This window comes from Lemur catta, chromosome 9 (assembly GCF_020740605.2).
Source record: "Lemur catta isolate mLemCat1 chromosome 9, mLemCat1.pri, whole genome shotgun sequence".
NCBI lineage: Eukaryota > Metazoa > Chordata > Mammalia > Primates > Lemuridae > Lemur > Lemur catta.
This window is the reverse complement of record NC_059136.1, coordinates 97532521-97547231: the sequence shown is the minus strand read 5'-3', so window position 1 is coordinate 97547231 and position 14711 is coordinate 97532521. Positions and strand designations below refer to the sequence as shown.

Genomic DNA, 14711 nt, shown 5'->3' with positions numbered 1-14711 from the left:
TTCAAATTATTTATTTACCAAGTGATATATTATTTCACAGATAACTAATAATGGTTTTTCTCGATCACATAATTAACTTACTTTCATCATTAAGCTTATATGCAGTAAATATAATACTAACTGGATTTAATATTAAAATCAGCTTTATTAACATAGAAAACTGTATTCTTTTTTTTTTTATGATTAGCTTTGCCAAAACAAGGCCTCAAAAAATTGATCAAAAACTCAGAGTTGTTCCTCTCCATGGAAATCTTTAATAAAAGGTGAAAGATTTTTTTGATCTGAAGAGAAACCAGAGTATGAAAACTGTATTCAAAATCTCAAAATTACTAATCTATTTTTGCTAAGGTGAGCAAACTATTTTGAATTATCCAAAGTAAATCTGATTTAAATTAAATGCATATAAAATGCTATAGCAGAATATAATTTTAATAATTCTGATTCTACATTTAAAAGCAATGGAAAAGACAAAAATCCTTGGATTTTCCGTACCAAAGTTCCAAACGCTGATCTCAGGCATCAAGGCAAATGTAATTTCCTTCATTAATTACTTGGATAACAACTCGCTTGTTTCACACAGGAGCACACTGCAGTAAATATGCTAGTAAACTGCCTCACGTGACATTATCCCCAGGTAAAATTAGTAAAATCTGGTTTTACATAATTTCTTTCTTCATATTATTTATATATTACTTATTTTACTGATAAATGTTTGAAAATAGTAGTCAATAAAAATACACCATTTAAAAATAAACAAAAATATGTGCTTAATAAAAATCGCACACTAGGATGCAAAGAGAAGTACGATTTTAGTGCTGCCTTCATGGAATCTACAGCAAAATAGATGACTGAAGTTTATCCTTTTAAAGTTTTATACTGTAAATGGCTAAAATGAAACAATTCCTAATTTTAAGGCTGTAAACCTGATAATTCCACCATCTACTCCATTTGGTACTATCTGCAGTTTGCCTGGATAGTATTTTCCACTATAATTTAGAAACATCTTGGCTTTTTGAAAGTAGATACAAATGCTAAATCCAATAATGTCTCACTGTGGAACAGCCTTTGTTTTTCTGTTTAGATGCTGAAGTTTTCAGGAAAATGGCATGAAGTAAAAAGAGCCATTTTATTATTTTCTTTATAATAAAGGTAATAAAAAGTCTCTCTAAGAAGGCACGTACTTTCATAGATGAACATATAAAAGTTTCCAGCTGTTATTTTAGGGCTGAATCAAAACATTTTGGAAAGCAAAGGAATGGGGAATTTTGAAAGAAATGATCAGTTGTGAAAGTTTAAGTCATTATTTTACTAAATTGCATCCAAAAATAATGCTTGCAGAATATATGGCATTTAATTTGGTATAGTAATATGTGGTAATGTTTCAACAGTATAATTTTATTGAATGTGACCTTTTAAATATTTTGGAACTTTTTTTAAAACATAGACTCTTATGTATATAATTGCTTTATGAAATAATTGTGTTTTTCCCTTTTCTTTGCTCAACATTCTACCCCTGGAAATTGCATAGAGTATATTATAGTAAAGTGTCGCTGGGTATAGCAGTTCACACCTATAATCCTAGCACTTTAGTGCAACCAGTTCCATGAGCCTCTATATGATTTCTATAATCCTCTCCTTTAACTAATAACTTGACCCTTTCAGTTATTTCCCAGAAGTGATGGACTCGAACTCTTGGCCTCCAGTGATCCTCCTGCCTCAGCCTCCCAAAGTACTGGAACTATAGGCTTGAGCTACCACACCAGGCCTGAAATGATGAATTTTCTATAAGACAAAGGAGTTGAGATGCTGACGCCCATAGAGCAGACTTCCTGATGTCAACACTCAGCGTGTCCCAGAACCTGCCCTGCCCCCACCGCGACCTGCCCCAAGGCACATGGCCCCTCCCTTAAAAGCCCACAATATCCCTTAGTGGAGAGACAGATTTGAGGCAGCTTCTCCTGGCAAGATATCTGTCATTAAAAAAAATCCTTTCTTCCTTGGCAGTCCTCATTGTCTCAATAATTAGATTTTTGTGTGAGGAGCAACTGGACCTAGACTGAACCCCCCTTGTGGTTTCAACAACGTGGGGAGGCCAAGGTGGGAGGATCCCTTGAGCCTGGGAGTTTGAGGTTGCAGTGACCTATGATGACGCCTCTGCACTCTACCCGGGCAACAGAATGACACTCTATTTCAAAAACAAATAAATAAAATAAAATACAGATGACTACCATTAAAAGAATTCTTAGATTAGCTGTGTTATGGAGGCATTTTATATTGAATGAATTCCTAAACAGCACCCAGTGTAAAATAAATCAATAACATTTGTAAGAATCATTTTTTTTAAATCTAAAGTATCATTTTGAAAATAATTCTATCCTGTGGATGTGTAAGAGAAAATGTGCTGTATATGTGTGTGTTTAGAGAGTACATGTGTGCAATGAAATTCCTTTAATGTACAGATGGAAGTTTATGTTGATTTCAGTAAAGACCAGGACATAATGGTAACATGAATAACAGATAATAGCATCTGGCACTCTTAACATTTTAAGCCCTGAAATCTTTGGAGAACTGACAGTTGAATGAAACTGACAGCCCTAGTTATTTCTCAACACTTTCCTTTCGAGATATTTTGAGTTTTTTCCAGATTCAGGATTTTTTTTTTAGGGGGCATCTGGACAGGCTATTTCACTGAGAGAGACAGACAATATTTTCTGAAAATTACCACCAAAATTAAGCAACTGTTGTGCATATGAACTAGATAACAATGAATGAGAAATAATCACTCGATTTCTGGTTGTGTGGTGGGGCGTGAGGGAGGTGGCGGAGGGAGGGATGCAGGTGGGGACAGGAATACGCCACATTCCAGTCTTCAAACATTGCCTGGGCCCATGGAGCTGTTCTTGTCACTCACTGGAAAGTGATGAGAACGAGCCAGTCCTGTGACTGGTTTTGGGGGCAAGTCATGTGGACCTGCCTGGGTCCGAGGAGCTTTGGTCCTGCAGCCTCGGAAGCAGCATCTTAGACACCTGAGGAAGGGCCTTTGGCGGAGCCTCTGCCACACCGTGCTGCATACCGTTTCATCATTATTCCTTTTTTCTTTCCTTTTTAATTTTTCTCATTATTCCCTAAGCTGTCTCTATTTTTTGGTGAATTTTTTTTCTTTCCCTTCTCTCCATTTCTCCCCTACTTCTTTTTCTTCCTTCTAGAAAATTCCAGGCCTATTACTTCATTTCCATATGACCAGCAGCAACAACTTTACCTCCCAGAGCCTCAATTTTCTCCTCCAAAAATTTTGATAATAATCCTGTTTTTCAGGGTTGCTGGGGTAATGAGACACTGTGTATGAAGATTCCCTTGTCTTTATCTTACTGTTTGTAGTATCCCCATGATAGCTTCTCAATACAATCTAATTCTTTAAAATAATACCTATCAAGCTCATATTTCTCCTTTTCAAGATTCAGAGCAGGACATGAAAAATACTCTGTTAGTAGATTACCTTGGTACAGAGGAGGGACGAGGAACATGGGTAAGAAGCCACACCAGCGTTATAGTGATTCAGAAGCACTTTCGCGTGGGTCCCCATAGCTTCCCCAAGCAATGAATCACCCTCTTCAGAAAGCCGTGACAATAAGCATTTAGCTTAAAAAACAATTGGTCAACTCAAACCTAAGGCAAGCACTTGGAGTCTTAGAACTCACTGAGCGTCTCCAAAGTCCTCTGTTACTCTTAGTGACTTTGGATTCTCATTTAGCTTCTAAATTCCAGAATTCAGAATATTTAGGTTGAAACTGTAGCAGTCAAAGCCTGTGATGTCAGACCTGAAGTAAGGAGCCCATTCTGAAAAGAGCATAAATCTAGTCAAGAAACCTATATTTTTCCATGAATTTACTGGGGAATGAAATGCAGTCACAGATCTACATGCATTAGATAAAAACATGGTCTGGTTGAATCTATGAAGCTGCTGAGATGAATCTAGATGTTTTGTGGAATTATGCAAAAAACAAGAATGGAAAATAGAGATAAATATTTGTTATGAGACCCCATTTTTTGGCTCCCTGGGAGATAACAACTACAGCCAAGGAGGTGATGGGAAGAGTCTCTCAGAATATGAAGAATGCAGAGTCACAAAAGTACAATCCATGTCAAACAATATAAGACACCCTAGATGAAAGTGAGAACCCACTTGAGGAAAATGTGCTTCGTTACTACTGCGGGGGTTGGGTCCTGCGTCTGTCACTGAGTGTGACCAGAAAGATTTCTGGTGAATGCGTGGACCAGGGTCCATTACAACAGAGTCACAAGGATGAGTACAGACAGCCCAGGTGCCACTCTGCACATAGTGCTGTGATACTCCCAGAAATTAGAACATGTTGGGATTTTGGTCCTGCACGATGCAGTTACGTATAGTAATACTTCATAAAGCACTGGCCTTCCTGCAACATAAGGGCTTCTACTGAACCCACAGCCACACATCTTGTTCCCGGAGTCGGGTTTCCCCCTCGGGGCGTAGATACGATATGCCAGGATCTGAGTGGCCATCGACTGGCTGGACAGGAAGCAGTCCTGTGGAACGAAGGGTGTCCCGCTTGTCTAAAGCTCACACGTATGTGGTGGGACTGATTCAACACTCTTGATCTCATCATGACTGTGCCTCCCAACAACCTGCCCACTTCCTGCCTTGCTCCTTACTTCGTTTCAGACAAGTTGTGCTGAATGATCAAGTACTGTGAACGCTGACAGAGTTTTAGATTACACACATAGATGTAGGTTAGGTGTAACTTCTGTTCTTTGGCACAAGCCTGAGATGGCAGTGAGGGGAAGAGATGCAAGTGTGCCAGTTCGTGGTCGTCACTAAGGTAAACGAGCTTCTTACACTTTGCAGGTGTCAGTTTCACACTTAGAGTCAAACATGTATTATTTTAATAAAAGGTTCTTCTAAAATAATGTTATGACAGATTAATTAAGGCCATCCCTAGATACTTAAGGTGAATTTTATAAAGCCAAGTAGAATAAAATGACTAAGGCAGTACGGCAGAATCTGATCCACAGCTGCTGTGTGTGGGTCCCCTCATCCTCCGTGTGCTGGCATGGGTGGTACAGACACAGAGGCTGCCCTGGGTCCTGGGGGGTCTTCCAGGGGCCCATCCCTGGCTGCCCTGTGCAGAGTTAGCCATTCCTTCCTCTCCACATGGTGTGCCTGCTTGTGCCACTCTGTTATCAGCATGTTTGGTTACAGATCAGTCCTCCTACCAGACTGTGAGCACATGTGTGGCTGAGGCACACATGCGTGGTGGAAGCATGTCCTAATTGTCACTGCATCTTCAGGATCTATCTCACTGCCTGGACTTGGAGATGCTGGGGGAAGGAAGGAAGGAAGGAAGGAAGGAAGGAAGGAAGGAAGGAAGGAAGGAAGGAAGGAAGGAGGGAAGGAGGGAAGGAGGGAAGGAAGGAAGGAAGGAAGGAAGGAAGGAAGGAAGGAAGGAAGGAAGGAAGGAAGGAAGGAAGGAATTGGAAAGAACCCAATCCTATGATCACTAGTGGGCATGTTGACTTATGCTCTGAGATGTTAAACCATGTGCAAAAATCAAATTCAATCCCCCCACCCAAAGTCTCTGAACTTCAAAAAGCTGAAAAAGGTGGTGCACACTTCTGCTGAGAATGGCTATTTCAGTTCTTTAAACATATCAACTGGGAAGCCCATCAACAACTTTCTTGAGAAACAGCAAAATAGGATCACTTAGTGTAATAATTAGTGTCACATCTACAATTATACAGAGTCTCAACAATGGTGGGTTCAGGCCATCAGTTCTTTTGAATGACAGTAAGTAGTCTAGGGCTAATAGGGCCCACTTAGGTGGCTCAGACTGGGGAGATTAAGACTGGCCGGACCTGCATAGCCACAACATCTGACTTTTGAGGGTGAAAATACCTCCAAGATAACCAAGTGCACAAATATGTCTCCTTGACTTTGGGACAGCTTAGATATCCACCACTCACAATCCAATACCACAAATGATGACTCTATACTTGGCTGTGCTAACACAGTTTCTTCAAGAAACCAAGGAAAGGAATCTGGTGTGATTTGAAGATTCTTACTTGCCCTGACTTGATTTCATCTTTGACTTTTGGTTCAGAAAGAATGAATAAGCTGACATTTCAGTAATGAGTGACACACTGCCCCTCACAGGCTGCTGTACGAAGGGAGAGATGATGTGATCCTTTGGGCAGTGCACAAAACTGCAGCCATCGTGGGGTTAAAACTAACTATAATGACATATTATTTTAGGCAAGTGAAAGGAACAGTTGGATTTGTTTATGAATTTCATCTGAAATTACAAATCATCATTTTACCAAAATCTGAAACAAGGTACAGAATTATGTATTATCTAAACAGGAATGTGAAATCTAATTTAGGAGGGAAAAGCTAGTAATACTCTGTAATCATGCTCGGTCTTCGATTTATGGATTGACATATTGGAACAATACCTCTTTCTCCTCCTCTGTCTTCCCGTGAGTTTTGCTATAGTTGATAGGAGTGTCCCAGCCCTCTTGAGCACAAAGAGCCTGATAGAATGCCGCATTGACCAGAATGCTGCTTGTTTTGAATGGGGAAGAGGAAGGAGTTGGAATGGAAGTGTTAGAGGAAGTTAGGGGTGCGGCCTTGTCCAGGATTCGATTTTTTTTCATGCTTAAGTCCAATGTGCCATTTTCATCCACTTCTATCTCGGCTCCCTGGTATACAATAGGAAACAGAAAAACATTTAAGCAGTTTGCAGTTATAGCCTAGCCATGTGGGGCTTTTAAGGGATAATTTTAAATGTAAGCTTTTATGTAAGTATATCTGCTTTTAAATCTAGCTTTCTGGTTTGTACTGGGTAATGTTCAATTCTTAGGCAGACTTTTAAGGACAGCCCCATTAGTAAGCTGCATGTTTCTGGATTTAAACAAAGTAAGCTTAATGTAAATAAGATGCTCCAAATACTAAATGTATTGGCTAAAACGATTATATATACACATATATATATTTTTAAAGTTTAGCTTTAAATCTCCTTTTCTAGTTTACAGAATTATCACTCCCAATTCATCATTTAAAGCATTAACATTTGTGTTTATCAAAAGGCATATATAACGTCCCAGCCCCCCAGTCACAATATTAATCTCACATGAGGAATGTGCAAAAATAACCAGCTGGAATAGAATTTTTATTGGAATATTAAACTAATATGAAAGCAACATTTTACCCTAGGTTACTGAACATGGAAAAGCTTTATGAAATTCTGGGGGTGGCCAGGGGGACATAGTGTAAACCACACTTCACTCTCGGGCCTTTAGGTAACAGTTATGACACGACCATAGCGCAAACTTCAGACTACGGTAAAGGGGTTTGCTTTCTGCATAATTAGTACGAGACTTAAAACTCATTCTGCCTCACAACATTTCTTCTTGGGATACCTTTTGCCAAGTTTTGTTTATTTGTTTGTTTGTTTTAGGGAACAGTACCTCATTCTGTATTGGGTGCAAATACCAATAAACTGCTCACATGCTCTGGAGTTTCTGTGAGATTCGCGCTGCAGGGCGGTTTCTGCGGTGAGCGCTACCAGGCACTAACTCTCTGGGGTAAAAACATGCCTGTCATTTTCCTAAATCGGTCAAATAACACCTTTCTGATATTTTCACCATCATCCATCAATTCACAATTAACTTGTTGACAATTTCTCCAATTTCTCTACTCTTTTTTCTTTTGGCTGGAGAGTCTTTGAGTATGTTATCAAGATCCTTAATTCATGTGGTAACAGGTTACTTCCCGGGGGATTTATTTTAACTCTCCCTTTCTCCTCCCCTCCCCCCCAAACAGGTGCTACTGAGCCGAGGGCCACCCTGGCAGGGCTTGCTGCCCACCCCCGGCGTGGACAGCACAAGCACCTCCTCTGTTCTCTTGTTCTACCTGCAAAGTTCCTATTTTCAGTCTCTCAGCCTACGAGATAGATATGCTTTTCTGTATTTGTGGGAGGTAAATACACTTCTAATATGTTATACTAAGATGCTTTGGCCGTATCTTTCTGTCCCTTTTTAGTAAATAGTTTAATCTCTCGTGATAGTTTTAAGCCCTGAATTTGGCAGTACAGCTTATCCGGGATAATAACTTAGTAACCACAACATCTTATGCCATCTGTATAATATCAAATACGTTTTTATACCAGCATTAATAAACCTTAGTTACAAAAATCCAAGATATTAACCATATCAGTGCCACAGGCATGCTCTCTGTCTGTGATCTCACAATGCGTTCTGCCAGGAGCGCATCAAAACAATTTTTGGCTTCAGAGCTAATATGTAAATAGCAATGAAACAGAGCTATAGTAATCAAGTTTAATGGCCAACATAAAGTAAAATGCTAAATATTGTAGTTGCTGACATTTTTTACAAAAAAATTTAAAAACTTGGGTTAAGACTGCACAACCAACATTCACATAAAATTCCAGACCTCTGTGACAGATGGCTTAGGAAAAAGAAGCCATGTGACTGGGCTGCAGAGTTTTATAGTGCAAAACCCATAAATAGTGCAGATTCGATCTCTCTGAAAAATATCAACTCTTCCAAGATAACACTAATACATGTTTTAGCTTTTACAGACAAAAATTCTAAACAGTAAATTAAAACAATGAGAGACTGTAGTTGTTATGATTATACGTCTCAAGTAATCACAGCTTAGTTGGGGGAAAAAAAAACCACTCCTAATGTTTAAAAGAAGCGCTTTCCTACACCCTGTGCCCCAGCGGCTGCTGTGGGCACCTGGCAGCCCAAGGAGAGCCGGGCGGCTCGCTGGGGAGCGGGGCACAGATGGGCTTTAAGTGAGCACACAGATGCCTTCCACAATCACATGCGGCACCAGGGAAGGTCCCTTTCTGCCCATAGATGGGGATCACACGTTTACAGCGCGAGTTGTTATTCGGAGCAGCATCAATAGGCACCACTTCTCTCTGTGCCTAAAACTCCAAATGGCAGCACAAAAGGGAGGCGAGGGGCTGGGAGGGGCTAGAGCTACAACTGACGTGCCCCCCCCCAGACTTCTAATATTCTGATTTCTCCAAGTGCAATTTTGCATCATTATTTTAAGTATTTGAATTTTAAGTTTTTTTTTTTTTTGAGACTAGGTATAGGTCTAATACCATTCATGTACTTTCCAACTTAGGAGCGACAGCCACGGCCATCTATTTCAGCCACTTTTGAGTTACAGATGCTGCCTACATTTTATTTGTTCATCCAACTATTGAGTAACAGCACTTTATATTTTCAAGACACTATATTTTGGGGAAAAGGAAATTAAAAAATAGATTGTTTCTGCCTTCAAGGAGCTTATTTTATGTATGTAGGAGATTTTTAGTGAAAGGTAATTTCATAAATTTACTATAAATTATAATTAAACTGAAAGTTAAAACAATTACTCATTGTAATCTTTATCTGTACCATAAAATAAGAAGTGTCCTAGATGTCCACCAGCAGAGAGATAGTGACATCACGCCACACCTATTTAACGGCACGCTATGCAGTCAGTAAAATGGCAATTGTGAGGACCGTTTCCACATGGAAAATACTTATGTCACTGAAAGCAGGAAACAGCACGGCCTTCCTGCTACAGCTGCAACTAGGGAAGAAACATAGAAGTTTGTTTTCTGAAGAGGAATAAAAGGGAAAACACAAAAATGATTGTTATGCCCTTGCATTTAGAGAGCAGACTTTAAGCTATTTGCCTCCATTATTTTCCAGGCAAATGATAATTTTATATTGTTTGGACAATTAGAAATTATCACACATTCAGTGATGACATAAAAACATAATTATAAATTTACTTTAAATGTTCTGATTGTGAACATTATAAACTTCCAAACACTGATAAAACAAGACATCATCGTTCTCCCGGTGTGGTACGCTTTCCATGAACATGGGAACAGGTCTCCTGCCATCTCTCCTTTTTGAGAGGGGGTCAAAATTAAGCGTCCCTCTGTCTAGGTTTCTGCTGTAACTTAATAGTGTCTGGCTGTCACCTCGCAGGGGATGCGCTTGCATTCTTGCTTCAGGGTCTTTTGTTTGGGGAGTATCTTTTCTGTATTGAAAGCTACTGTAAATACATTTTCAAAGTAGGCATGGTATTGACAATAAACAAATGAAATGAAAATACGTTATTAAATGGTAATTAAGACTCTTCACATTATAAACTTGTGAAATATGCTCAATATAAATAGGATCGTGGAATTCAGAGGAGAATGGCTAATAGAAGATATAAAATTTAAACAAAATGTATAACCATTATCCCAAAAGCTTTGTCTGGGACTTGGTATCATGGTCTGTGAAAACCCTTGCGGGAGGCCAGCAGTCTAGGTATCACAAGACCTTTAGGAAAAGAGGTCAGACAGGTGTGAACTCAAATTTCAGTTCCAATAGTTATAGCTGTGCCACTCAGAGAAAATCATTTAATATCTCTGCATTACTGTTTCTTCACCTGGAGGATGGGATAACAATATCTGCTTTACAGAGATTCTAAAAGGATTAGAAAGGATTAATATAGCAAATATGCTTGATTACAATGCCTGGCACATAGTAGGTGTTCCATACATGGCAGCTAATAATCATAACAATGTGACATGTCCCCAGGCTCCTGCACACAGGACTAAGGGACCAATTATTAAATATCTAGTTTCCTTACTCTGGTATCAGTCAGTTCCTTGATCCCTGACCCAAGACCTTTGTAACATTTCATTCACCATATGTGGTATGATCTGTCCCAGTGTTACAGTTACTGGAAAAGGCTGCTTTTGGGCTCTAACCGCCCAGAGGGCCACCAGACTGTTCCCAGTACCAGGCAGCGAGAATGGCGACACAACATCACGTTGTTTCTAGGCCTTGATCATGCACAAAACAGACTCTGAACTTTAAACATTTCAAGCAAATGTCAATTTTTTGTTTTCTTTTAAGGCACACTGTGCATATGCCATTTTGTCTAAACAGGTGGGGAAAACACCAAAACAAACAACAGAATGCTTGGCAAGCAGCAGCGATGAGGATAAAGATAGACTGAGAGGCCTGTTTCTACCTCTGGTGATCAGAGTGGGAGGAAGGAAGAAAGCAAGAGTGCATCTGACTCGGGCTGGCACCGAAGGGGAGCACTGAGCAAACCCTGCAGACCCGACGCGCTCTCCCCCCGGCTACCGATGGCATCCTGCGCTGTGCTCCTGTCGGCAGTAACCCTGGCCAGCTGAAAGGGAAGGTGTTTGGAGCTGCGGCCTGTCTGTGCCTTACAAATCACATTAATTGCGAAGTTATATGAAGGACAATAGACTACACATCTCAGAGCTAAAGAAAGCGCTGGAATCAGAAAGAGAGCTAACACTTCATACAAAATTACCTTTAACCACTATGACATCCACTGAGTATTGATAGCACTTGCTGTTTTCTCCTGACTTAGTTCCTTCAAGAGATTCTTAAAACACACACAGGCAATTTTGGTGGTGCGAATGTGTTACGTACATGCTGGATTGTATTTTAACAAATAAATAATTCCTTTGAAAACCTTCTACCTGCAGGATGTAAAGGGCTCTGGTTGGGCAGTGATCGGCAATGTCAGAGGAGTGCAGGCACCCTCAGTCCTGGGCGTGACATGTGTCTGATGCAGGCTGGATGCCGGTGGAGTGGACGGGTGACCGCGTGACAGCGGGATGGGCCTTCAGGGTTGGGAGGGGGCAGGTGGTGACATGTTCTAGTGTTTGGGCCAAGAGACTTTGGGAGGAGTACATTTTGAAATATCTATATCACCCTTCATTATTTTTAGAGTGTGTAGGAACACAAAAGTTTTCTTGCCCCTCTGAAAACAATCTTTGCACCCATGATCTTCCATAAGAGCAGTGATTTTGCAAATCACTAATTCAAATCTCCCACTAAACTTGCAGTCCGTTGTGAGCTTGCTTATAGCTTGGAAAAAATCTGTATTAGCCCCAACAAGTGGGTGTGAAAGCCATTTCAGGGTTAGTGTATTTCGGCTCGATTTTAAAAAGCTTGTGCCCATGATGACTTATGATCTGTAATTCATTATCCTATTGGCTGCTTTATGAAACTGAAGAGATGCTCGTTGTGTAAAAGGAAGAACTTGATGGGAAACAGAAGGAAAGTGAGAAATCAGCCTCACCCAAGTTCTGATCAAACTCACCGTGAAGCCATCCACGCCTGCCCTGGACTTAAGGAACTTCCTCTCTTCAAACCTAGCTCTCTGCCTGGAACAACACAAGGCAGGTGCGGTTCCCAGAGGGTCACTTCTGTTATCCTGCTTTGTTGGTGAGCTCCTTGAAGGCAGGGTCTGTGACCGACTAACCTGCGGCTGGGGCGGTCCTGCGCTTACACACCTCCAAGCCGTGAGTCCATCTGCCATGACGTCTGACACATCAAATGCTCAGCTGTGGATGCCTAGGGTCGGGAAAAGCTATCCATCTCTGCACCCTTATTTCTAAACACGGAACACAAGAGATCTGTGGATTTGGGCTGCCAGAAATAAACACACTAATGACCTGCCACAGAGGAAAAATCAAATCATAGTGGAAAGAAAATCAGACTAGTATTCATTGTGGAGATGAAGACTGTTTCTGCGTAACCCTACGTTCCGTAACAGGCGCACAGCAAAGCGCAACACCCACGACGGAAACGGCCCCCGTCGCGCACTCCGATCAAAGAAAGGCCAGTTTGGGGAGTTACAACGCCTTGGCTTTTTCTCACTTCTGCTACAACAAATATTTTTTGTTGTTTTAGGAATTTAAGAGATCCTCAGAAAATAGGATCCAACTAGGACAGAATTTGAAAATTTATTACAGTTGTGTGCAAATGTGCACGCGTGTGCCCACGCTGGCAGGGGCGTTCTACGTAGAGGGACATTCCAGGGCACCGTATTTATCCTATTTTAGCAGCCACTATGTCAAGGGAGACCATTTTCATGGGAAAATGGTTTTTGAAACTCCCAGCGTAACAAACTCCTTTGAAAAGTTGATCTGTGCACTTCCTGCCCCTGCTCTCCTTGTCATCCTACCAATTGTTTGGCTTCTGCGACTAGGACTGGGCTGGCAGCGGGAGGCCGAGGCCTGGGCGAGTTCCTGTCACCTGGGCCCGCCGGGCAGCCCTGGCGCGGAGCGCTCCCGACACGAGCCCAACAGCATACACTGGAAATCGATTACTTGAATTTTTGAAATGTATCAACTCAACAGTGGCTTTTCTGACCAGAAATGTGTTTTTAAGAGAAAAGAGCACATATTTACAAGGCAAAAAACTCTCCACATTTAGTCATCTTTGTTTACACATTGTTTGGTGTCAGCAGTTTAATAGAACGCGGAGAATCTAAAGGTTAAAGGCAGAATTCTGAGGCACAGGGAAACATCCACATGTGCAGATGGAAAGCATTCATTCTAGAACCATTTGCTCACGTAGTTTAAATAGCACTAATAACTATAATATTGGTACTTTTATTCTAGTAGGATGGCCTGAACAACCAAATAATAAGGGACTAAGAAGGAAGTTATTTTAAAATACTTCTCTAACTAGATGCTTATTAGGATATCCCTTTATAAAGGAGAATTTATTCAGGTTTTAAAAAAAATAAATTTTAAAATAACTAAAGGTCTATTTAAAAATTTCCCAAATCTGTCTATGTAAATCATTTGTGATTAGGATTCCTTTGAATTTGGATAGCTGGGTATTTTCTTTATATTTTCAGAGGATGTGTTTTTCTTTGTTTAAGAACCTCATTTGTTTAAAAATTGTTTTTGAGTGGGTTTTGGCCACCAGCTCTTCCTGGGGTTTACTTGGCTCAGCTTTGTCCAGAAGCTAATTCTGATTCTTCTGTCAGGTGCTCGGTGGCACTGCGTTACCTGCTCTCCGAAGGCCTGGCACAGCACAGGCGAGCAGCTGACCACACGGGGGACCGGACACACTTAAAGGGGACAAGAGGACTTTAATGGCCCGAGACTCAGCGTTAGCGCTTAACCCAAGGAATCTTCCACTCTGAGTAAAGGTAACATTTCTTCTCCAATAAGTCTAGGCTCTTTATTTCAGTGGGCTCCAGCCATCTAGGTAGGGAAATGATTTCTTTTAACTGAGGTCCTCGCACAATGGGAGCTACTGGCTCCAGCTGACTGCAGGGGCTAATGGCCGAGCCGCTCTTACAAGCGCCTCTGTGGATCCCTGTGACTCCGTAGCACCACAAGCCCCTCACTGTTGAAAGGAGGATCTTTGTTTTTGTGTGTGTGTTCAGCAAGTTACTTCCCATTGCCAGTTGGAAAGGAAAGGGGAAATGTGATTAATTTCGTGGGTTACAGAAATGTGACGTTTTTGTAAACTTCACAGAATTTGATTTTGCATTTGCATGCCCTGCGTTCTCAACCCTCCCTGAACCATCTCCTGTTGATTTCATGTATCCAGGTTTTACTATGTGTCCTTGGAGAATACTACAGCAACTTAGACTATCTTATGTTATACAATAGTAACATGTGCAATAATAAAATTTCTTGGGTTAGTTTTGCAAATGTCTTACAAATCACTGTTTAATCAAACATTTCTTACCATCTTTGATTTGCAGACACTGAGAAGCTTCCAGTGTTATTTATTTTAATAGCAATCCTCTTTTCTCATGTGCCAAATTCCCCATAACAAAAATAGCTTGGAAATCTGTAAATTCT

General features: G+C 40.8%; 1 protein-coding gene and 1 non-coding gene across 5 annotated transcripts in view; both read right to left on the bottom strand.

Moving 5' to 3' along the window:
• The window catches only part of ST18 (ST18 C2H2C-type zinc finger transcription factor), a 96285-nt gene that overhangs the window by 27330 nt on the left and 54244 nt on the right, over nt 1-14711 (bottom strand). For 2 of the 4 annotated variants that reach the window (XM_045560978.1, XM_045560979.1), the window contains one exon: nt 6487-6732. The exons of the other annotated variants lie outside the window; for them this stretch is intronic. In XM_045560978.1, coding sequence (XP_045416934.1) covers nt 6487-6732 — 246 coding nt within the window. The remainder of the gene's footprint in view (nt 1-6486; nt 6733-14711) is intronic. 4 annotated transcript variants of the gene reach the window in all.
• Nucleotides 186-301, bottom strand: LOC123645289. Its single transcript, XR_006737482.1, has one exon. It is a non-coding gene; the product is annotated as a U5 spliceosomal RNA (small nuclear RNA).